Genomic DNA, 26,134 nt, shown 5'->3' on the forward strand with positions numbered 1-26,134 from the left:
CTTTAGAAAATATGCACATTTTCTCTAACATTAAACATACAAATATGTATTTTACAGTTATAAGAAAGGTTAAATCTTACAGTTAGTCGTTTCAAATTTTTATTATGCTATATTTAGAAAGAATATAAGTCATTTCAAGCATTCATACAGTTTTGTTGAATAATAAATACATCATATAAAATATTTCAGATTTTCATATTTGTACTTTGTTCTTGAGCATGTGTCCTTAAAAGTGACTACAGCTCATCAATTTATAACCATTTTTACCAGAAAGGTGAGACTTTAACCTTTCTTGGAGTATGCAGCATTACTAGTTGTTCATTGCCCTCTCATGATAAATAATTACTTTGGAGGATTAGGTAGATTACTATTTCGATTACATTTAACTGGTTAACAAGTCTACATCGTGAAAATCCCAAAAGTAAAAAAAAAAAAAATTAATGACGTCGATTGTGGATGACGTCATTGTCATATTACATTACACTCCCTTCTGATTTGCCAGAAAGCATCCCTATTTCCGGTTTGTGATCCAAACACTTATCCGTTTTGATCCGAAAGAACTGTAGCCAGACTGATAGACGACAACCATCATAGGAGAAATGGCAGAATTCACGGATAAATTCAGCTCTTTCACCATGACGCAGTTAAACGAGTTACTTGAAGACGATGAAAAGTTAAATTCTATTGTCAAAGAAATGAACGAGGTAAGTTCCCCTTGTGTTTTACTAACGTTAGCTGGCTATCCCTAGTAACGCTAGCCAGCATCAACATATATAGGTAGCTGTGCACTTATGACTGTTGTCAGGCAGTCCTTCATTCACAACTTCCTTCTAGATGCAAACATGTTTCGCATTGAGCAAGCTCATCAACATCCGCCTCGTTGCCACAGCTGAGAAGCTTGCTCCTTGTACTGTACTCAACATTTGGATGTTTAGTGGATGCTCATGCTGTTTCCATATTTTTATTTTCGAATCAGTTTCGACAATAACCCTGTTTGTGTACATATGCCACAAATGGCAGTGTCATTGTTTGGCATTAGGCCACAAATGCCATCTGATTCCCATTATTGCATAAGTAATGGACACACCCGGGTTTAGGAACAGATTTGAAATGATCTGGTTTGTTTTGTTTCCTGTTCTATGAACAGGATCCGCACAAGACAGCCAGTCATCAGCTATGTGGAAGGTGTTAAAAGTTGGAAGAGGTTTTCCTATTGACTAACCTAGGCGGAGGAGTCCTTATTTCAGTGCAGCACACCTCTTTAGTCAACATTCTGATGCATTGAGCACACAGCACCGCACAGATTATAACAAAGGTCGATGCTTAACCAAGAAGCAACCCCTTACAGCGTATTGACATTTGGTTATGTCAGTGTTCTTTCAAACATGTGTACAGCATTCATTCTGACACTGGTATTTTGTGCCTTATCTCTCTCCATCTCTAGCTAGCCTGGTCTAGTTTAGGTATTAGGAAAGCTCAACTTGCTTCTGGCTTCTTCACCTTCTGTATTTGTATATTCATGTATGTGGCTTATGCAAGACTCCCCACCATGGCGCTGTGACGTTGGTGGAACTGTTAGTCCTTACCCACCAATGTGGAAATAGCTTTACAGGAACAGCCTGTGAGCAGAGATACAAATCTGGTTGCGGCTGGAGAGCTGTCTGGTGCCGGTCTTCCCTGGGCTGGTGCCAGCATGGCAGCATCTCATCCCTCCTGACCATGTTATTTATGATTCATTCTAGCCTAGTTCATTAGTACTGATATCTTGATTGAGTGCTGTGTTTTAGCTAGAACCCAACTTACAGTGCCTTGCGAAAGTATTCGGCCCCCTTGAACTTTGCGACCTTTTGCCACATTTCAGGCTTCAAACATAAAGATATAAAACTGTATTTTTTTTGTGAAGAATCAACAACAAGTGGGACACAATCATGAAGTGGAACGACATTTATTGGATATTTCAAACTTTTTTAACAAATCAAAAACTGAAAAATTGGGCGTGCAAAATTATTCAGCCCCTTTACTTTCAGTGTAGCAAACACTCTCCAGAAGTCCAGTGAGGATCTCTGAATGATCCAATGTTGACCTAAATGACTAATGATGATAAATACAATCCAACGTGTGTAATCAAGTCTCCGTATAAATGCACCTGCACCTTGATAGTCTCAGAGGTCCGTTAAAAGCGCAGAGAGCATCATGAAGAACAAGGAACACACCAGGCAGGTCCGAGATACTGTTGTGAAGAAGTTTAAAGCCGGATTTGGATACAAAAAGATTTCCCAAGCTTTAAACATCCCAAGGAGCACTGTGCAAGCGATAATATTGAAATGGAAGGAGTATCAGACCACTGCAAATCTACCAAGACCTGGCCGTCCCTCTAAACTTTCAGCTCATACAAGGAGAAGACTGATCAGAGATGCAGCCAAGAGGCCCATGATCACTCTGGATGAACTGCAGAGATCTACAGCTGAGGTGGGAGACTCTGTCCATAGGACAACAATCAGTCGTATATTGCACAAATCTAGCCTTTATGGAAGAGTGGCAAGAAGAAAGCCATTTCTTAAAGATATCCATAAAAAGTGTTGTTTAAAGTTTGCCACAAGCCACCTGGGAGACACACCAAACATGTGGAAGAAGGTGCTCTGGTCAGATGAAACCAAAATTGAACTTTTTGGCAACAATGCAAAACGTTATGTTTGGCGTAAAAGCAACACAGCTCATCACCCTAAACACACCATGCCCACTGACAAACATGGTGGTGGCAGCATCATGGTTTGGGCCTGCTTTTCTTCAGCAGGGACAGGGAAGATGGTTAAAATTGATGGGAAGATGGATGGAGCCAAATACAGGACCATTCTGGAAGAAAACCTGATGGAGTCTGCAAAAGACCTGAGACTGGGACGGAGATTTGTCTTCCAACAAGACAATGATCCAAAACATAAAGCAAAATCTACAATGGAATGGTTCAAAAATAAACATATCCAGGTGTTAGAATGGCCAAGTCAAAGTCCAGACCTGAATCCAATCGAGAATCTGTGGAAAGAACTGAAAACTGCTGTTCACAAATGCTCTCCATCCAACCTCACTGAGCTCGAGTTGTTTTGCAAGGAGGAATGGGAAAAAATTTCAGTCTCTCGATGTGCAAAACTGATAGAGACATACCCAAAGCGACTTACAGCTGTAATCGCAGCAAAAGGTGGCGCTACAAAGTATTAACTTAAGGGGCTGAATAATTTTGCACGCCCAATTTTTCAGTTTTTGATTTGTTAAAGTTTGAAATATCCAATAAATGTCGTTCCACTTCATGATTGTGTCCCACTTGTTGTTGATTCTTCACAAAAAAATACAGTTTTATATCTTTATGTTTGAAGCCTGAAATGTGGCAAAAGGTCGCAAAGTTCAAGGGGGCCGAATACTTTCGCAAGGCACTGTATTTATTGGCTCGCCGACATTGGCCTTTTACCTCTATCAGTATCGGACAATAATTCTGTCGATAACCGATATTCAATAGGATGAAAAGGGGGAATCTCATGCTGATCTGAACACTTGCGGACATTTTCATGTCATTATTTGTCACAATGTAAGTAATCATCATTTGAAGCATATTTGTTGGACAATTGCTCTTTTGGATGGTATTTTTGGAGAATTCAGTGTGTAAAAATGTCACTCATTTCCCTGCTGTAAAACAGTAGATTGGGGTATCGGTCCCAAAAAAACATATTGGTTTCCCTGCCCTTAGAGTGATAAGAGCTCTGCTTTCTGCTGTGGCGTCCTGTAGATATAATAGCCTATGGGGTCCTATTACAGGTATTTCACATCTGTTTGTAGGCTTGGTGAAAGGGATTATAAATGTATGGTGTAATCACTGTCCTCCATAAAAATATACTCATATTTAATCTCCAGAGGTTAGGTTTTGAGCTGGTTTGTCGCTGGCCTATAGGCCTACTCTACACATCACAGTCTGGGGGTCTGTCATTCTCTGTCTGTGTGTATTGTCTCAAGTACTAACCCACCTTCCCTCTTCCTGTGTGTGTCTGTCTGTGTATGCTGTGTGTTTTTCTCTGTGTTAGATGTGTGAGGTGCAGCAGGTGAAGGAGCTGACCCTGGTCAGTAACATCAGTCTGGCAGAACAGAACCTCCAACTGCAGCCCAGTCTGGACCTTCAGAAGAACCAGCTCACTTCACGCCACCGCCACCTACAGGAGCTCTATGACAACTACCAGCTACGCAAGTCCACTCTCTGTAAGACCGCTAACAGGTCTACACTACCAAGTTCACACTCTGTAAGAGTCCTAGCAAGTCCACACTACTAAGGACAGTGTGCCTGTATACCAGTCTCTTTCTGTCTACATCTCACTCGGTGCACTCTGCTATCTGAAAGACCAGTCTTTCTCTGTGTTGGTAGCTGACTGTTCTCTACATGTCTGTCTGGTCGAGCCAGTTCAGTCACTTGTTGTTCCTAGATACTGGTCCTCTGTCAGTCGGGTTGTTCTAGATACTGCTCCTCTGTCAGTCGGGTTGTTCTAGATACTCCTCCTCTGTCAGTCGGGTTGTTCTAGGTACTGCTCCTCTGTCAGTCGGGTTGTTCTAGGTACTGCTCCTCTGTCAGTCGGGTTGTTCTAGATACTGCTCCTCTGTCAGTCGGGTTGTTCTAGATACTGCTCCTCTGTCAGTCGGGTTGTTCTAGATACTGCTCCTCTGTCAGTCGGGTTGTTCTAGATACTGCTCCTCTGTCAGTCGGGTTGTTCTAGATACTGCTCCTCTGTCAGTCGGGTTGTTCTAGATACTGCTCCTCTGTCAGTCGGGTTGTTCTAGATACTGCTCCTCTGTCAGTGGGGTTGATACTGGATACTGCTCCACTCAGTTGGGTTGTTACTGAATACTGGTCCTCTGTCAGTGGGGTTGATACTGGTCCTCTGTCAGTGAGGTTGATACTGGATACTGGTCCTCTGTCAGTGTGGTTGTTACTGGATACTGGTCCTCTGTCAGTGGGGTTATTACTGGATACTGGTCCTCTGTCAGTCGGGTTGTTCTGGGTACTGGTCCTCTGTCAGTGAGGTTGATACTGGATACTGGTCCTCTGTCAGTGTGGTTGATACTGGATACTGGTCCTCTGTCAGTGGGGTTGTTACTGGATACTGGTCCTTTGTCAGTGGGATTGATACTGGATACTGGTCCTCTGTCAGTCGGGTTGTTACTGGATACTCGTCCTCTGTCAGTGGGGTTGTTACTGGATACTGGTCCTCTGTCAGTGGGGTTGATACTGGATACTGGTCCTAAATCAGTGGGGTTGTTACTGGATACTGGTCCTCTGTCAGTGGGGTTGTTACTGGATACTGGTCCTCTGTCAGTCGGGTTGTTACTGGATACTGGTACTCTGTCAGTGGGGTTGTTACTGGATACTGGTCCTCTGTCAGTGGGGTTGATACTGGTTCTAAGTCAGTGGGGTTGTTACTGGATACTGGTCCTCTGTCAGTGGGGTTGATACTGGTCCTCTGTCAGTGGGGTTGTTACTGGATACTGGTCCTCTGTCAGTGGGGTTGATACTGGTCCTCTGTCAGTGGGGTTGTTACTGGATACTGGTCCTCTGTCAGTGGGGTTGATACTGGTTCTAAGTCAGTGGGATTGTTACTGGATACTGGTCCTAAGTCAGTGGGGTTGTTACTGGATACTGGTCCTCTGTCAGTCGGGTTGTTACTGGATACTGGTCCTCTGTCAGTGGGGTTGTTACTGGATACTGGTCCTCTGTCAGTCGGGTTGTTACTGGATACTGGTCCTAAGTCAGTGGGGTTGTTCTGGATACTGGTCCTCTGTCAGTCGGGTTGTTACTGGATACTGGTCCTCTGTCAGTGGGGTTGTTACTGGATACTGGTCCTCTGTCAGTCGGGTTGTTACTGGATACTGGTCCTCTGTCAGTGGGGTTGATACTGGTCCTCTGTCAGTCGGGTTGTTACTGGATACGGGTCCTCTGTCAGTCGGGTTGTTCGGGATACTGGTTCTAAGTCAGTGGGGTTGTTCTAGATACTGGTCCTCTGTCAGTGGGGTTGTTACTGGGTACTGGTCCTCTGTCAGTGGGGTTGTTACTGGATACTGGTCCTCTGTCAGTGTGGTTGTTACTGGATACTGGTCCTCTGTCAGTGGGGTTGTTACTGGTCCTCTGTCAGTGGGGTTGTTATTGGATATGGGTCCTCTGTCAGCGGGGTTGTTACTGGATATGGGTCCTCTGTCAGTCGGGTTGTTACTGGATACTGGTCCTCTGTCAGGGGGGTTGTTATTGATACTGGTCCTCTGTCAGTGGGGTTGTTACTGGATACTGGTCCTCTGTCAGTGGGGTTGTTACTGGATACTGGTCCTCTGTCAGTGGGGTTGTTATTGGATACTGGTCCTCTGTCAGTGGGGTTATTACTGGATACTGGTCTTCTGTCAGTCGGGTTGTTATTGATACTGGTCCTCTGTCAGTGGGGTTGTTACTGGATACTGGTCCTCTGTCAGTGGGGTTGTTACTGGATACGGGTCCTCTGTCAGTCGGGTTGTTCGGGATACTGGTTCTAAGTCAGTGGGGTTGTTCTAGATACTGGTCCTCTGTCAGTGGGGTTGTTACTGGGTACTGGTCCTCTGTCAGTGGGGTTGTTACTGGATACTGGTCCTCTGTCAGTGGGGTTATTACTGGATACTGGTCCTCTGTCAGTCGGGTTGTTACTGGATACTGGTCCTCTGTCAGTGGGGTTGTTATTGGATACTGGTCCTCTGTCAGTGGGGTTGTTATTGGATACTGGTCCTCTGTCAGTCAGGTTGTTATTGATACTGGTCCTCTGTCAGTCGGGTTGTTATTGATACTGGTCCTCTGTCAGTGGGGTTGTTACTGGATACTGGTCCTCTGTCAGTGGGGTTGTTACTGGATACTGGTCCTCTGTCAGTAGGGTTGTTACTGGATACGGGTCCTCTGTCAGTCGGGTTGTTCGGGATACTGGTTCTAAGTCAGTGGGGTTGTTCTAGATACTGGTCCTCTGTCAGTGGGGTTGTTACTGGGTACTGGTCCTCTGTCAGTGGGGTTGTTACTGGGTAGTGGTCCTCTGTCAGTGGGGTTGTTACTGGATACTGGTCCTCTGTCAGTGGGGTTGTTACTGGATTTAATTCTCAACCAGGATTTCCATGTAACGCCGCTTGGGTCTTTGCTTGTCAAAAAATACACTGCTCAAAAAAATTAAGGGAACACTTAAACAACACAATGTAACTCCAAGTCAATCACACTTCTGTGAAATCAAACTGTCCACTTAGGAAGCAACACTGATTGACAAGAAATTTCACATGCTGTTGTGCAAATGGAATAGACAACAGGTGGAAATTATAGGCAATTAGCATGACACCCCCAATAAAGGAGTGGTTCTGCAGGTGGTGACTACAGACCACTTCTCAGTTCCTATGCTTCCTGGCTGATGTTTTGGTCACTTTTGAATGCTGGCGGTGCTTTCACTCTAGTGGTAGCATGAGACGGAGTCTATAACCCATACAAGTGGCTCAGGTAGTGCAGCTCATCCAGGATGGCACATCAATGCGAGCTGTGGCAAGAAGGTTTGCTGTGTCTGTCAGCGTAGTGTCCAGAGCATGGAGGCGCTACCAGGAGACAGGCCAGTACATCAGGAGTCGTGGAGGAGGCTGTAGGAGGGCAACAACCCAGCAGCAGGACCGCTACCTCCGCCTTTGTGCAAGGAGGAGCAGGAGGAGCACTGCCAGAGCCCTGCAAAATGACCTCCAGCAGGCCACAAATGTGCATGTGTCTGCTCAAATGGTCAGAAACAGACTCCATGAGGGTGGTATGAGGGCCCGACGTCCACAGGTGGGGGTTGTGCTTACAGCCCATCACCGTGCAGGACGTTTGGCATTTGCCAGAGAAAACCAAGATTGGCAAATTCGCCACTGGCGCCCTGTGCTCTTCACAGATGAAAGCAGGTTCACACTGAGCACATGTGACAGAGTCTGGAGACGCCGTGGAGAACGTTCTGCTCCTGCAACATCCTCCAGCATGACCGGTTTGGCGGTGGGTCAGTCATGGTGTGGCATTTGTTTGGGGGGGCCGCACAGCCCTCCATGTGCTCGCCAGAGGTAGCCTGACTGCCATTAGGTACCGAGATGAGATCCTCAGACCCCTTGTGAGACCATATGCTGGTGCGATTGGCCCTGGGTTCCTCCTAATGCAAGACAATGTTAGACCTCATGTGGCTGGGGTGTGTCAGCAGTTCCTGCAAGAGGAAGGCATTGATGCAATGGACTGGCCCGCCCGTTCCCCAGACCTGAATCCAATTGAGCACATCTGGGACATCATGTCTCGCTCCATGCACCACAGACTGTCAAGGAGTTGGCGGATGCTTTAATCCAGGTCTGGGAGGAGATCCCTCAGGAGACCACCCGCCACCTCATCAGAAGCATGCCCAGGCGTTGTAGGGAGGTCATACAGGCACGTGGAGGCCACACACACTACTGAGCCTAATTTTGATTTGTTTTAAGGACATCAAAGTTGGATCAGCCTGTAGTGTGGTTTTCCACTTTCATTTTGAGATTGACTCCAAATCCAGACCTCCATGGGTTGATAAATTTGATTTCCATTGATAATTTTTGTGTGCGTTTGTTGTCAGCACATTCAACTATGTAAAGAAAAAAGTATTTAATAAGAATATTTAATTCATTCAGATCTAGGATGTGTTATTTTAGTGTTCCCTTTATTTGTTTTGAGCAGTGTATTTTTGACGTGTCAAATAACACTATTTGACCAATCATGACCGGAATATGACTGCACTTCACATAATAATTTAACACTTTAATTAAAAAAATGTACATAGTTATTACACATTGATCACACTATCGCTTGTATTTCATGTCACAACGATTCATCGATACGTATGTTATGATGCTGGTAAAGATGCACCTACAGTGCTGGTCATTAAAAAAAATCTAGCTAGCTCATGGATGCAAACAATGTTCTTCCCCAAAAACATAAAAAAACGACAATCTGTTTCAGTAGCTATAGTTAGCTAGCTAACTAACTATATAGCTAGGTGTCATCTAAAATAACCCTAATTTTTAAGACAATACTTATTTTATTATTGGTGGTCGGACCCATCTATGTGAATCTAGACACAATAGTGGACTTTGCATTGTATTGATGCAAATCAATACATATTGTAGAATTATTCCATAATTGGAATAGATCATGCTAAACGAGGTTGGAATGTTGTTATATAAAATCAACAAAAGACAATTTTGTTAATTTGACAAATCTATTGAAATCACACTGGATGTATTATTCTTGAGAATTGCATTGGGGGCATACTTATTTCACTGCACAGCCTTACCTATGGATTGTAGATAAATTACATGGGGTATCAGTCTACTCAGTGCCACCCAGAGAACATTTGCGTCATAGCTCTTATTGCGGGACTCTAACAACAGTGAATTGAGACATTTATTGTCAACCTATGTGTATTGAACACTATTCCAGAGGAAAAACAATACTGCATGGGTGTTTTTGGAGTCTGATAACTCTGAGGACGTTGGGAAAAAATATTTTGGGTATTGAGTAGACTGATACCTCATTTCATTGATCCCCAATCCTTAGGTAAAGCTGTACAGTGCAATATGAATGTCAATACACACAATAGGCTGACTGGGGAGGTGATTTCACACAGTGACCGTCCTGAGATAAGAGCTACAATGCTAATATTTGTGTAAACTCTTCACAGTTCTGTTCTTTGGGTGTCACTGAGTAGACTCATACCCCATTTCATTGCTTCACATTCCAAACTTGTTTAACATTACCTTGTCTAAATATGGCGTGATTCCACAAATTGTAGCCTTCTGCATCACTTTCAAAGAGATACTTTTATTTTGAAGGCAAACTGCCAATTCCACTATTGTGCCTAATGCTTATTGTGGCTACCTTCACAAAACATAACCAGGTCCGGTCGAGCCTCACTAGCCATATGAAGCTAACTGGCTGCTTATAACGTTAGCTTTGGGCAACAGGGTTAAGTAGCTGGCTAGCTATTTATTATTTCATGAACTGAAGTTCAAGTGGCTACCTAGCTAATACTTACTCACAAGGATTCCTAAATCATTGCTAAGAAAAATGAAAATGACTGCAGTTTCTACTGGGCATTGCTTTCAGGCTGGTTGTATTGGTGCTAGCTTATTACCAGCTAAAGCTAGCTACCCCAGAAGTTGTGGTTGAACAAATAATGCTTTATTACCAACGCGGTATTGTTTGCAGACTTTTTTTGTACAGCATTGACAGATTACTGATAGTAGTGGTGGCGTTTGGCTTGCACGTGCAAATTCAGAACACACAACATTATATAATAGAGCTGTGTTATTTGATGTGTCAAATGCTTCAAATAGTGTTATTGTCAAATAGTGTGGTTTGATGTCGATCTTTTTTTGACACGTAAAGACCCAAACGACATTCCATAGTATGTTGTGAAGCTAATAGCAGTGATGCAATTACCGTGTAACTCCGGCAGGGCGACATCTGAAAAATAGCACACTTGGTTGTGTGTACCGATGCCACGACAGAGAACGGTTAATTAATTGTCAAGGACAATGAATTCCACTATCTTGGTGTTAATGGATTTCACCTGTGAGGTGTCTCGCTGAAATGTTCTTACTGTTTCAAATGACTGCTCGACTTGTTGACTGCTTGATCCACACAGCAGACATTGTGGGTTAGGTTAGGAATGCTGTGTTGCACCTATAACGCAAAATTTGACGTGGCGTCATTACGTCATGTACCTACGTTATATAGGTCTGCACGTCAGCTACACTAGGTACAAACAGAACGAGACAATTTGTGCCAGGTGTGATATCCCTCCTAAATAGCTCGGGCGAATGTTCCCATTGACTCCGTAAGGCCAGCAGGATAGTATTTTTTATTTTTTTATTTAATGTTTTATTTCTTATTTCTTACTATTATTATTTTTATTGGTGTGTAACTGTTATGAAAGTTGTATTGTCGATTTTGTTTTGTATTTAAATGCCACTTTAAATGTGTACATGACACTGTAACAAAATTTCCCCATGGGGACAATAAAGTCAGTAAGTAAGTCAGCTTTGACATTGGTTTTGCACATCGGCGTTAAACTAGACATTGGGCCGATACTGATGTTGGCATTTTTAGCTAATATCGGCCGATTCCGATATGTTCACCAATATATCGTGCATCCCTAGTATAGATACCTTAATAGAAAGTTACTCAAGTAAAAGTCAGCCAGTAAAATACCACTTGAGTAAAAGTATTTGGTTTTAAATATAATTTGGTTTTAAAAATATATATTTTTAAACAATTTCCATTTATAAAATGTACGGATAGCCAGGGGCTCACTCCAACATTCAGACATTATTTATAAAATGTAGGGATAGCCAGGGGTTCACTCCAACACTCAGACATTATTTATAAAATGTAGGGATAGCCAGGGGCTCACTCCAACACTCAGACATTATTTATAAAATGTACAGATAGCCAGGGGCTCACTCCAACACTCAGACATTATTTATAAAATGTAGGGATAGCCAGGGGCTCACTCCAACACTCAGACATTATTTATAAAATGTAGGGATAGCCAGGGGCTCACTCCAACACTCAGACATTATTTATAAAATGTAGGGATAGCCAGGGGCTCACTCCAACACTCAGACATTATTTATAAAATGTAGGGATAGCCAGGGGCTCACTCCAACACTCAGACATTATTTATAAAATGTACGGATAGCCAGGGGCTCACTCCAACACTCAGACATTATTTATAAAATGTAGGGATAGCCAGGGGCTCACTCCAACACTCAGACATTATTTACAAAAGATGCATTTGTGTTTAGTGATTCTGCCAGAGGCAGTAGATGACCACGTGTTCTCTTGATAAGTGTGAATTTGACAATTTTCCTGTCCTGCTAAGCATTCAAAATGTAATGAGTTCTTTGGGTGTCAGGGAAAAGGTATGGAGTAAAAAGTACAATATTTTCTTTAGGAACGTAGTAAAGTAAAAGTTGTCAAAAATATAAATAGTAAAGTACAGATAATCTAAAAAACGACTTAGTGGTACCTTAAAGTATTTTTACTTAAGCACATTACACCACTGGTACCGTGACAACAATTTTCTGTCCATTCTAGCATGGCCATCTAGTGACTACTCTGTCAGACAGCTGTTACCTGATAGGATTTCCCGTACTCAATGCTGCTTAGTATCCTCTGAATGCCCCAGCTACTGTATTCAGTCCCATTACATTGATGTTCTGCCCCAGGGATCAAGTTACGACTTAGGTTCAGGACAGTCGTTCACTGTGATGCTTAGTGTTTTAGTGTATTCTAACCATTTCTCCCTCATCTTTCTATCTCTCAGACCATGGTTCAGGCAACAGCTCTCTGGACATTCTGCTGGCTCTGCTGCAAGCTGAGGGAGCCAAGATAGAAGAGGAGACTGAGGTGACACACACCAATACGTTCACAACTACACCTACACGCACAAGAATACTCACTCTCTATGATATTTTATGTTGGTGTGTATTATGTTGAGTCTGTATGCTTGCGTGAATATAACCCTGCTTTGATGTCCCTGTGTAGAACATGGCAGACTCGTTTCTGGATGGAGAGCTGCCTCTGGACTGCTTTATCGATGACTACCAGCGGAGGCGCCATCTTGCTCATGTGCGCCGTGTAAAGATTGACAAACTCCGTGAGCTGGTGCTGAAGGGTCTCACTAGACCCCAGCAGACCCCTACCCAGCCCAGTCGACCCCAGGACTTCCCCTCTACCCCCTACACCAATGGAGCCTTGTCCCCCCAATCTACGCGAGCTGCCCATCCTCCCTCCCCTCAGCAGAGCGGCCTGTCATACCAAGTGGCCCCCTATCCCGCCATGTCTTTCCCCAGCCAGGATCCTCCAGGCTACCCCAGCAGCCCCTACATTCCCCAGCCCTACCCTCAAGCCCCCCAGCAACACCCCACCTCCCCATGCCTGCCCCCCCGAACTGGCTTCATCATGCAGTGAGGGGGGGGGGGGTCTGTCTCCATAGAAACACCATGGATGATGACCTTATCTACCTTTGACCCAACAATGAGTGTTGGTGACTTAACCAATGACAGCCCCTGTCAGTAACACAGGGAAAACTCCTGACAGGCTCCCTCAGAGACTCCGTCCAGTAGCTACAGCCTGGGGGTTGATTCTCTTAGGTTTTTATTCTAAGACTAGCTTTCTGATTAATCTGAAGAAATATGAAAACTTAACTCTCTGACTGGTATTTATATGCGGTGTAGATGAGATGTAGTTTTTGTAAACTGAAGGTGGTGTCTTCCTGTGCACACACTTGAGTATGCGTGAAGTTGTGTGTAACCCCAAAGGTCAGGACAGGTGGTGTGATAATAGTTGACCCTAAAGTTCCTAGTCGTCTAAAGGGAGGAGTCTGGATTTGTCACAACTATAGCTAGTCCATCAACCCTGAACAGAACTACTCAAATTGATTTCAATTCAAAATGTATTGTAATCTAGGTGCTTTCCTATTCATTGGTGGAGGTTCTTTCCAGTAGGTCGGGAGGATGCAAGGCTGGGAATATACTATTTTACAAGGGAACTAACATTTTGGGATGGATTTGAATGACCTGCCAAAGATGTTCTCATCTTACCTACTGACTTGGCACTTTGTTTTAGTGATTGTTTTGTATACCGGTATAAGAGGTAGTTATACCCCACCTAACTGGAAGATGGATATTGAAAATAACCATGCATCCTAAATTAATGTTAAACTGGCTTTCTTGTGAAGCCAGTCAAAGTTGCCATGTGGGGAAAAGAGATCTACAGCTGGCTGTACATCTACAGTTTGCTTTCCCCATTTGTGCTCACCTCAAGGAAAACACATGGGGGTTAAAAAATGAGATGGTGCAGGAAACATTTAAAATATGAATATAGTATAGTAGTCCCTGGTACTGTACATCTGATCTACACTCCCTAGGAACAAACATTCATGTTGTAATGCTAGACTGACAGGTTGACTTTCATCCAAATCAATAAATGTTTTATAACCAATACTAAGGTGTTCTATGCCTGATGTCGCAGTTGTCTGTGTTTGTTGCTATCAACTGGACACAGTGGGTAATTGAACAATTGTGCTGATGTAGTTAACTTTGCCCAAAAAAAAGATACTTTCCTGCCTGATTTTTATTTTTTTTATTTTTTTAAACCATCACATGCTGGTAAAAATCCCCAGGAGAATGGAACAAAACACATAACTTTTATTGAAATGGTCAATTAACTAAAACATGTCAATGTTCAGTACTCTTCTCCTTCCTCAGCCTCCCCTTCCACTGAATCTACTCCCACCTCTTCGTAGTCCTTCTCCAGGGCAGACAGATCCTCTCTGGCCTCAGAGAACTCCCCCTCCTCCATACCCTCTCCCACATACCAGTGCACAAAGGCACGCTTGGCGTACATCAGGTCAAACTTGTGGTCGAGCCGAGCCCAGGCCTCAGCAATGGCCGTGGTGTTGCTCAACATGCACACAGCTCTCTGGACCTTGGCTAGATCTCCACCTGGCACCACCATGGGTGGCTGGTAGTTGATGCCAACCTGCAGGGCACAAACAAAAAAACTGTCAACCTGACTAACCAATAATTAACATGCCAAGTGCCTTAAATGTTTAGAAGGATAGATCAGTGTGAATGAATGAATCCATTGCTTATTTACCTTGAAGCCGGTGGGGCACCAGTCGGCAAACTGGATGGTGCGTTTGGTCTTGATGGTGGCGATGGCAGCATTGACGTACAGCAGGCCATGTACTTCCCGTGACGAGCGTCACACTTCACTATCTGGTTGGCGGGCATCTCGCGGCAGAGATGACAGGTGCGTAGGTGACCAGGGGGAAGTGGATACGGGGGTAGGGCATCGGGTTGGTCTGGAACTCTGGCAGGTCCACGTTGAGAGCTCCATCGATACGCAACGGTGATGGAGGAGACAATCTGGCCAATGAGCCTGTTGAGTTGGTGTAGGTGGGACGCTCAATGTCCAGGTTACGACGGCAGATGTCGTAGATGGCCTCGTTGTCAACCATGAAGGCACAGTGAGTGTTCCAGGGTGGTGTGGGTGGTCAGGATAGACTAGTAGGGCTCCACCACTGCTGTGGACACCTGAACACATAAACAAGAGGTAGAACTGTCATCATTAGGTGTTACATAATGAAAATGTACATATCAAACAAGTATTGAGTACTGTAAAAGTTTTGCTGATTTGGAAATCTACCAAATAATCATGTGAACAACTAAACATTAGCAATACCTGAGGGGCAGGGTAAATGGCAAACTCCAGTTTGGACTTTTTTCCGTAGTCCACAGACAGTCTCTCCATGAGCAGTGAAGCAAAACCTGATCCAGTTCCACCACCAAAACTGTGGAAGATCAGGAAGCCCTGAAGGCCAGTGCACTGGTCTGACTGGAGTGAGAAAGAACAGGTTATGGACAAGTGACGGGAAGTTCGGCTCTTTTTACTGACTGATCTCTTAAGACTCAAAATAACAAATCTTTCCAGGGCACCAGGACACCCTACCGGCGAACAATGAACTGAAAACTCTAAATAGTCATGATTCTACAAGCCACTTGTTCACATGTCGTTCCCCATAAAAGGCTTACTAGAGCTGTCATTTGTGACAGACTTGTAAAATCGTGCTTTAAACAATGTACATTTGTTAATTGCCAGGCATACAAATACTATTTTTTCTTGGTACATTTGAGACGGGGTCTAGTTGTGGCTGCAACTGGACTAACTTGTGAACGATTATTGGCAGAATGCATTGCTTAACTGCCTTGAGGGTGATAAGCGCAATATCGTTTGCGAACTGCAGCCACCAAACGATTCATTCTCGAATTTGTTGGGCAGAGGATGCATATGGCTCCAGGCTAACAAAAAAAAAAGACTATTTAGTAAAGTTGAATAACTGGGCATTGGCAGCACATGGCTTCAGGCTAACAAACAAAAAATACTAGCTAACGTTACTCACCAGCTTGCGAACTCTGTCCAGCACCAAGTCCACGATTTCCTTGCCAATGGTGTAGTGGACTCGAGCGTAGTTGTTGGTGGCATCCTCCTTACCGGTGATGAGCTGCTCAGGGTGGAAAGGCTGACGGTATGTCCCGGTGCGGACCTCATCTATGAAAAATCATTCTCTGGTCAGGGAGGATTATATTTTTTATTACAGCATATAGTAATCATAGCTTCGCTCATTTCGTCCTTACCAACAACAGTTGGTTCGAGATCCACAAAAACTGCACGAGGGACATGTTTTCCCGCTCCTGTCTCGCTGAAGGTGTTGAAGGAGTCATCCCCTCCACCAATGGTTTTGTCGCTGGGCAGGTCCTGCAGTGCCTAGCTCCACTCCCACCCCACAGGTGCTCTCATTTGTTGACTTCTGTAAACGTAAAAGCTTTGGTTTCATGCATGTTAACATTAGAAGCCTACTCCCTAAATGTGTTTTACTCACTGCTTTAGCACACTCTGCCAACCCAGATGTCTTAGCCGTGTCTGAATCCTGGCTTAGGAAAACCACCAAAAACCTTGATTTCCATTCCTAACTATAATGTTTTCCGCCAAGATAGAACTGCCAAAGGGGGCGGTGTTGCAATCTACTGCAAAGATAGCCTGCAGAGTTCTGTATTACTATCTAAGTCTGTACCCAAACAATTTGAGCTTCTACTTCTAAAAATTCACCTTTCCAGAAACAAGTCTCTCACTGTTGCCGCTTGCTATAGACCTCCCTCTGCCCCCAGCTGTGCCCTCGATACCATATGTGAATTGATTGACCCCCATCTATCTTCTGAGCTCGTGCTACTAGGTGACCTAAACTGGGACATGCTTAACACCCCGGCCATCCTACAAACTAAGCTTGATGCCCTCAATTTCACACACATTATCAATGAACCTACCAGATACAACCCCAAATCAGTAAACACGGGCACCCTCATATATGTCATCCTAACTAATTTGCCCTCCAAATACACCTCTGCTGTTTTCAATCAAGATCTCAGCGATCACTGCCTCATTGCCTGCATTCGTAATGGGTCTGCAACCAAACGACCACCCCTCATCACTGTCAAACGCTCCCTGAAACACCTGCGAGCAGGCCTTTCTAATCGACCTGGCCGGGGTATCCTGGAATGACATTGACCTTATCCCGTCAGTAGATGATGCCTGGCTATTCTTTAAAAGTGCCTTCCTCACCTTCTTAAATAAGCATGCCCCTCTCAAAAAATGTAGAACTAGGAATAGATATAGTCCTTGGTTCACTCCAGACCTGTCTGCCCTTGACCAGCACAAAAACATCCTGTGGCATTCTGCATTAGCATCGAATTAGGAACAGTTAGGAACAAATATACACAGGCAGTTAGAAAAGCTAAGGCAAGCTTTTTCAAACAGAAATTTGCATCCTGTAGTACTAACTCAAAAAAGTTCTGGGACACTGTAAAGTGCATGGGGAATAAGAGCACCTCCTCCCAGCTGCCCACTGCTCTGAAGCTAGGAAACACTGTCACCACCGATAAATCCGCTACCATTGAGAATTTCAATAAGCATTTCTCTACGGCTGGCCATGCTTTCCACTTGGCTACCCCTACACCGGTCAACTGTCCGGCACCCTCCACAGTAACCCACCACAGCCCCCACCATTTCTCCTTTACCCAAATCCAGATAGCTGATGTTCTGAAAGAGCTGCAAAATCTGGACCCCTACAAATCAGCCGGGCTAGACAATCTGGACCCTCTCTTTCTAAAATCATCTGCCGAAATTGTTGCAACCCCTATCAGTAGCCTTTTCAATCTCTCTTTCGTATCGTCTGAGATTCCCAAAGATTGGAAAGCTGCCGCGGTCATCTTCAAAGGGGGAGACACTCTAGACCCAAACTGCTACAGACCTATATCTATTCTACCCTGTCTTTCTAAGGTCTACGAAAGCCAAGTTAACAAACAGATTACTGACCATTTCGAATCCAACCATACCTTCTCCGCTATGCAATCTGGTTTCAGAGCTGGTCATGGGTGCACCTCAGCCACGCTCAAGGTTCTAAATGAGATCATAACCGCCATCGATAAGAGACATTACTGTGCAGCCGTATTCATCGACCTGGCCAAGGCTTTCGACTCTGTCAATCACAACATGCTTATTGGCAGACTCGACAGCCTTGGTTTCTCAAATGATTGCCTCGCCTGGTTTACCAACTACTTCTCTGCTAGAGTTCAGTGTGTCAAATCGGAGGGACTGTTGTCCGGACCTCTGACAGTCTCTATGGGTGTGCCACAGGGTTCAATTCTCGGGCCGAATCTCTTTTCTGTATACATCAATGATGTTGCTCTTGCTGCTGGTGATTCTCTGATCCACCTCTACGCAGACAACACCATTCTGTATACTTCTGGCCCCTCCTTGGACACTGTGTTAACTAACCTCCAGACGAGCTTCAATGCCACACAACTCTCCTTCCGTGGCCTCCAACTGCTCTTAAACGCAAGTAAAACTAAATGCATGCTATTCAATCGATCACTGCCCGCACCTGCTCGCACGTCCAGCATCACTACTCTGGGCGGCTCTGACTTAGAATACGTGGACAACTACAAATACCTGGGTGTCTGGTTAGACTGTAAACTCTCCTTCCAGACTCACATTAATCATCTCCAATCCAAAATTAAATCTAGAATCGGCTTCCTTTACCGCAAAAAAGCATCCTTCACTCATGCTGCCAAACATACCCTTGTAAAACTGACCATCCTACTGATCCTCGACTTCGGTGATGTCATCTATAAAATAGCCTCCAACACTCTACTCAACAACTGGATGCAGTCTATCACAGTGCCATCTGTTTTGTCACCAAAGCACCATACACTACCCACCATTGCGACCTGTACGCTCTCGTTGGTTGGCCCTCGCTTCATACTCGTCGCCAAATCCACTGGCTACAGGTTATCTACAAGTCTTTGCTAGGTAAAGCCCCGCCTTATCTCAGCTCACTGGTCACCATAGCAGCACCCACTCATAGCTCGCGCTCCAGCAGGTATATCTCACTGGTCACCCCCAAAGCCAATTCCTCCTTTGGTCGTCTTTCCTTACAGTTCTCTGCTGCCCATGACTGAATTGAATTGCAAAAATCTCTGAAGCTGGACTCACATCTCCCTCACTAGCTTTAAGCACCAGCTGTCAGAGCAGCTTACAGATCACTGCACCTGTACATAGCCCATCTGTAAACAGCCCATCTATCTACCTACCTCATCCCCATACTGGTATTTATTTATTTTGCTCCTTTGCACCCCAGTATCTCTACCTGCACATTCATCTTCTGCCGATCTACCATTCCAGTGTTTAATTGCTATAATGCAATTACTTCGCCACCATGGCCTATTTATTTCCTTAACTTACCTCATTTGCACTCACTGTATATAGACTTTTTGTTTTCTTTTGTTCTACTGTATTATTGACTATGTTTTGTTTATTCCATTTGTAACTCTGTGTTGTTGTATGTGTCGAATTGCTACGCTTTATCTTGGCCAGGTCGCACTTGCAAATGAGAACTTGTTCTCAACTAGCCTACCTGGTTAAATAAAGGTGAAATAAAAAATAAATCTGCCCATCAGGCTGGATCCCATGCTCCAAGCAGTACAGCTCCCAGCACGCATTACCGATCTGCACACCAGCCTGACCAACGTGGATAGAAATGCACTCACGCTGTGGAAAATACAATTTGAATAAATTAGCATGCTAGCTCCAAAGATACATGTGTCATAGCTGACAGATTTACTTTCATGTTGTTAGCTAGCTATTTACGCAGAATGGTTAGCAACTAGTTATCCAACTTCATGTTACCTTAAAGTTAGCTAGCTCCATAACGTTTGATAGTTTGACGAAACTTGGTTTGTTAGTTGTGCTATAGCCACCACTCATCTTGACAGAAAACGTACCATAATGATTATTTAAAGCAAGACCTGTAGTTAAGGTTATAAAGGTTTTGTTATACAATTGACTAGGCTGCTGACAACGGTCTGCCTTAGCTCTGCAACTTCCAACGGTTAACTGCCCAAAATGATGAAAAACATTGCCGATTCAAGCTTTTATAGGTCCCTGAATGAGCCAGCCTTAGTTTCAACTCAAGTGTCTGTAATTCAAATAAACGCTATGTCAATCAATATTTTCTCTTTTGCCATTGGAATATGGTATAAAGTGTAAAAAATAACTTATTTTCAAATGACAGAATTTATTTATTTTTCTGATACCAGATGGCTGAAAAGGTCAAGTGAACTAAAACTCAATTTTATCTCAGTCAGTGAGGTGAATACATGCTTCCTTCTGCTATTACTACTTGTGTAGCTGATAATATTGGACTAATGTATTACTTGTGTTTATTGATTGTGATTCAGCTCAAAGAAAAAAAGCTAAATCTTATTTTTAACAAAAACTCACTGGTAAACTTGTACTGGCCAAGAACTGGTAGCCTACTGTTCAAATCGAGCAATTCTTTTAGTCCTGCAGCATTCTTTATTTTCTATCTAGCCCAAAGTCATCTGTCCCAAAGTAATCTGTTTCTCAAACTAGACACTCTAATGTACTTGTCCTCTTGCTCAGTTGTGCACCAGGGTCCCCCACTCCTCTTTCCATTCTGGTTAGAGACAGTTTGCGCTGTTCTGTGAAGGGAGTAGTACACAGCGTTGTACAAGATCTTCAGTTTCTTGGCAATTTCTCGCATGGAATAGCCTTAATTTCTCAGAACAAGAATAGACTGACGAGTTTCAGAAGAAAGGTCTTTGTTTCTGGCCATTTTGAGCCTGTAAATGACCCCACATTGCTGACGCTCCAGATACTCAACTAGTCTAAAGAAGGACAGTTTTATTGCTTCTTTAATCAGGACAACAGTTTTCAGCTGTGCTAATATAAATGCAAAAGGGTTTTCTAATGATCAATTAGCCTTTTAAAATGATCAACTTGTATTAGCTAACACAACGTCCCATTGGAACACAGGAGTGATGGTTGCTGATAATGGGCCTCTATACGACTATTCCATTAAAAATCTGCCGTTTCCAGCTACATTTTGTTATTTTAAAAGGACAAAAAATTAGATTTTCTTTCAAAAACAAGGACCTTTCTAAGTGACCCCAAACTTTTGAACGGTAGTGTATATTCAATTCTCATGCATTTAGTTCAATAAGTAAGTAGCGTATAAAGAACGCGACTGAGCCTCATGCCGTACTTTACTAGACTACATTTCTGAACCGTGTCATTTCAGAATAAGGGGTGCTGTTGTCCTGGGGGGTTCCGTGTTGCTGTTTTGTCTGTCTGGGCCTGGGGGCATGGGCTCAGGGAGAGAGGGGCGGGGTCAGAGAGAATGACAAGAATGAGGGAGAGAGTAGGGTTAGAGACAGCTGAAGGACTGATGGTGCAGAGAGGATCCAGAAAGAGATTAATCGCCAGACCACCACCAACACCCCTGACATTTTGGCTGAGCTGAGAGTGCTGACAGACATTGTGGTGGAGCTGAGGAAGATGGAGGCCAGACTGGGGGTGGAATAGCAGAAAAAAACAAAGTGATTGTACCAACAATGCATCAGGGTATCACCAAGAATTAACTGCATTTCCTAAAAGACAAAGTTAGAAAGCTGGAAATAGGAAATGCAGGTAATGACAAGAGAGCAAATACAGTACCTTTAGAAAGTATTCACACCCTTTACTTTTTCCACATTTTGTTGTGTTACAGCCTGATTTTTAAATGGAGATTACCAGACAATGTTTTTCACATTTCTTTTACAAATTAATAAAAAATGAAAATATGAAATGTCAATAACTATTCAATGCATTTGTTATGGCAAGCCTAAATACATTTAGGAGTAAAAATGTGCTTAACAAGTCACATAATAAGTTGTATGGTCTTACTGTGTGAAATAATAGTGTTTAACATGGTTGTTGAATGACTACCTCATCTCTGTACCCCACACATACAATTATCTGTAAGGTACCTCAGTCGAGCAGTGAATTTGAAACACAGATTCAACCACAAAGACCAGGGAGGTTTTCTAATGCCTCATAAATAAGGGCACGTATTGATAGATGGGTAAAAAAAAGAAAAAAATAAGCTCACTTTGAATATCCCTTTGAGCATGGTGAGGTTATTAATTATACTTTTGGATTGTGTATGTATACACCCTGTCACTACAAGATACAGGTGTCCTTCCTAACTCAGTTGCAGAAGAGGAAGGAAACCTTCCAGGGATTTCACCATGGGGCCAATTGTGACTTTAAAACAGTTGCAGAGTTTAATGGCTGTGATAGGAGACAACTGAGGATGGATCAATAACATTGTAGTTACTCAACAATACTAACCTAATTGACAGAATGAAAAGAAGGAAGACAAACCAGAATAATATTCCAAAACATGCATCCTGTTTGCAACAAGGCACTAAGGTAATACTGCAAAAAATGTGGCAAAGCAATTCACCTTTTCTGAATTCAAAGTGTTATCCTTTGGGCAAATCCAATACAACACATTACTGTTATGGGTATGCTTGGGAGAATTTCAGGATAAAAATAAACGGAATGGAGAAACCACAGGAAAAATCCTAGAGGAAAACCTGGTTCAGTCTGCTTTCCACCAGACACTGGGAGATGAATTCACCTTTCAGCAGGACAATAACCTAAAACACAAGGCCAATTATAACCTGGAGTTACTTACCAAGAAGACAGTGAATATTCCTCAGTGGCCAGGTTAGTTTTGACTTAAATCTATTTGAAAATCTATGGCAAGACCTGAAAATGGTTGTCTAGCAATGATCAACAACCAATTTGACAGAGCTTGAAGATTTTTGAAAAGAATAATGGGCAAATGTTTCACAATTCAGCACTGGAAGCTTTTAGAGACTTACCCAGAAAGATTCTGCCTGTAATCCATGCCAAAAGTGCTTCTACAAACATTGACTCAGAGGTGTGAATACTTACGTAAATTAGATATGTCTGTATTCCCTGTTCAATACATTTGCAAAAATGTCAAAAAACATTTTTTCACTGTCATTATGATGTATTATGTGTAGATGGATAAAAAAATAATATATTTAACCCATTTTAAATTCAGGCTGTAATACAACAAAATGTGGATTAAGTCAACGGGTATGAATACTTTCTCAAGGCATTGTATATATTTATTTTATTGAACCGTTATTTAACTATATTTAACTATGTTTGAGACAAATAATTATCTTCTCTGTTTACATCAATGATGTCGCTCTTGCTGCTGGTGATTCTCTGATCCAGCTCTACGCAGACGACACCATTCTGTATACTTCGGGTCCTTCTTTGGACACTGTGTTAACTAACCTCCAGACGAGCTTCAATGCTATACAACTCTCCTTCCGTCGCCTCCAACTGCTCTTAAATGCAAGTAAAACTAAATGCATGCTCTTCAACCGATCACTGCCAGCACCTGACAGCCTGTCCAGCATCACTACTCTGGAAGGTTCTGACTAAGAATATGTGGACAACTACAAATACCTATGTGTCTGGCTAGACTGTAAACTCTCATTCCAGACTCACATTAATAAGCATCTCCAATCCAAAATTAAAACTAGAATCGGCTTCCTATTTCACAAAAAGCATCCTTCACTCATGCTGACCATCCTACCGATCCTCGACTTCGGCAATGTCATTTACAAAATAGCCTCCAACACTCTACTCAACAAATTGGATGCAGTCTATCACAGTGCCATCCATTTTGTCACCAAAGCCCCATACACTACCCACCACTACGACCTGTACGCTTTCGTTGGCTGGCCCTCGCTTCATACTCGTCGCCAAACCCACTGGCTCCAGGTCATCTATAAGTCTCTGCTAGGAAAAGCCCTGCCTTATCTCAGCTCACTAGTCACCATAGCAGCACCCACCCGTAGCATACGCTCCATCAGGTATATCTCACTAGTCACCCCCAAAGTCAATTCCCCCTTTGGCCGCCTTTCCTTCCAGTTCTCTGCTGCCAATGACTGGAACAAACTGCAAAAATCACTGGAAGCTGGAGACTCATATCTCCCTCAATAGCTTTAAGCACCAGCTGTCAGAGCAGCTCACAGATCTCACGTCAGTCAGTCAGAGTTTCTTAACCATACTGTACTGTCTTTGAGTCAGTCATGTGCGTGGTCTAAATAACTCAACTGGCTAGTTTGCCTATCGGTAAGTAGAGTGGTGGCCTGTAGCATTGATCCTGCTGCTCGGATAGAGTGATCATCCGATTATCAACTGTAAATTTACGGATATGATTACGCATGTCAGCACACCCCTAGAAATTAGTGTGTATGAGAAAGGCAATCAGCTGTAAGAGCTTTCACTTGGTCTATGGGGACATCTTGTGGTTAAGTATGAATTACACCCTTTTGCTGTAGGGAGGTAAAGCATACCTATTAGCTATAATAATGAAAATGCTTCCTTCCTGGTTTAAGGTAATCATAATCTAACAGTTGGATAAAAGCAAATAATGTCATAGTGACTACTCAAAGGAAGGATGCATTTCAGGCATACTAACAAGTCCCTCTTCCAACAGTTCCAGTGCTGGTACCCACCAAAATACCTACTGGGAACTGTAGCACTCCTTGCAAGAATCATACAGTAAATTTGCCATGCCTCTCCATAATTCAACAGATTGTGCAAATTATAGTTCTTTAACGTCGCTTTTCTATAATATAAAAGAGAGGGCGATACCAATTACCTCACTACCTAATCGTTTTACCAGATAAAGAAATATTACTATATTGCAATGATCATCCATTGAGAGCATCGTGACTGGCTGCATCACCACTTACGGCAGCTGCTTGGTGATATGACCATCCCATAAATTCCAATGTATTACTTTTAATACCTGCAAATAAACCACTTAAACATCACTAAGTACACTAAATGACCAAAAGTATGTGGACACCTGCTTGTCAAACATCTCATTCCAAAGTCATGGGCATTAATATGGAGTTGGTCCCCCCTTTGCTATAACAGCGTCCACTCTTCTGGGAAGGCTTTTCACTTGAAGTTAGAACATTGCTGCAGGGACTTGGTTGCATTCAGCAACAGGAGCATTATTGAGGTCAGACGTTCCAATTCATCTCAAAGATGTTCGATGGAGTTAAGGTCAGTATTTTGTGGATGTCAGTCAAGTTCTTCCACACCGATCGACAAACCATTTCTGTATGGACCTCGCTTTGTGCACGGGGGCATTGTCATGCTGAAACTGGAAAGGGTCTTCCCCGAACTGTTGTCAAAGTTGGAAGAACAGAATCATCTAGAATGTCAACGTATATGCTGTAGCGTTGACTGCCCTTCACTGGAACTAAGGGGCTTAGCCCAAAACATGAAAAACAGCCCTAGACAATTATTCATCTTCCAAACTTTAGTTGGCATTCTGTGTTGGGGCAGGTAGCAATCGCCTGGAAATCAGCCAAACCCTGACTCAGTAAAATCAAAATGTTTGCATTTTGTTCAGTATACCTGCTCTCAACCTGATTGCTCAGCCATGAAAAGCCAACTGACATTTATCTGCATTGCTTGCCGTATGGGGTTTAGGGCTGGGTTTCTGTATAACCACTGATATCGGCCGTTGTAAAAAGGGCTTTATAAATAGTGATTGGATATACAGTTGAAGTCGGTAGTTTACATACACCTTAGCCAAATACATTTAAACTCAGCTTTTCACAATTCCTGATATTTAATCCTAGTAAAAATTCCATCTCTTAGGTCAGATAGGATCACCACTTTATTTTAAGAATGTGAAATGTCCGAATGATAGTAGAGATAATTATTTATTTCAGCTTTTATTTCTTTCATCACATTCCCAGGGGGTCTGAAGTTTACATACACTCAATTTGTATTTGGTAGCATTGCCTTTAAATTGTTTAACTTGGGTCAAACATTTCAGGTAGCCTTTCACAAGCTTCCCACAATAAGTTTGGTGAATTTTGGCCCATTCCTCATGACAGAGCTGGTGTAACTGAGTCAGGTTTGTAGGCCTCCTTGCTCACACACTTTTTCAGTTCTGCCCACAATGTTTCTATAGGATTGAGGTCAGGGCTTCGTGATGGCCACTCCAAAACCTTAACTTTGTTGACCTTGAGCCAT

General features: G+C 43.2%; 1 protein-coding gene and 1 pseudogene across 2 annotated transcripts; one reads left to right on the forward strand and one right to left on the reverse strand.

Moving 5' to 3' along the window:
* The first annotated feature begins 477 nt into the window (after positions 1-477).
* Positions 478-14,062, forward strand: LOC110523400 (vacuolar protein sorting-associated protein 37B). Of its 2 annotated transcripts, XM_021602067.3 has the most exons (4): positions 478-704; positions 4,068-4,239; positions 12,384-12,466; positions 12,605-14,062. In XM_021602067.3, exons 1-4 carry the CDS (start codon positions 600-602, stop codon positions 13,028-13,030), a joined length of 786 nt encoding a protein of 261 aa, XP_021457742.2. In that variant the 5' UTR covers positions 478-599; the 3' UTR covers positions 13,031-14,062. The 2 variants fall into 2 exon arrangements, with proteins under 2 accessions (XP_021457742.2, XP_090090284.1); XM_090234158.1 differs by lacking the exon at positions 478-704 and having other exon boundaries at positions 4,068-4,280.
* Positions 14,063-14,305: 243 nt separating this feature from the next.
* On the reverse strand, positions 14,306-26,134 carry LOC110522820 (tubulin alpha chain, testis-specific-like; annotated as a pseudogene).

This window comes from Oncorhynchus mykiss, chromosome 5 (genome assembly GCF_057628025.1).
Source record: "Oncorhynchus mykiss isolate SJ-2025 chromosome 5, ASM5762802v1, whole genome shotgun sequence".
Classification (NCBI taxonomy): Eukaryota; Metazoa; Chordata; class Actinopteri; order Salmoniformes; family Salmonidae; genus Oncorhynchus; species Oncorhynchus mykiss.

What these genes read in the sequence shown, in the direction of transcription:
- LOC110523400 (XM_021602067.3), top strand. Translation starts at nt 600, where the DNA reads ATGGCAGAATTCACGGATAAATTCAGCTCTTTCACCATGACGCAGTTA. An exon ending in TTGTCAAAGAAATGAACGAG is followed by an intron (nt 705 to 4,067) that starts GTAAGTTCCCCT and finishes TCTCTGTGTTAG; the next exon opens with ATGTGTGAGGTGCAGCAGGT. An exon ending in GCTACGCAAGTCCACTCTCT is followed by an intron (nt 4,240 to 12,383) that starts GTAAGACCGCTA and finishes TCTATCTCTCAG; the next exon opens with ACCATGGTTCAGGCAACAGC.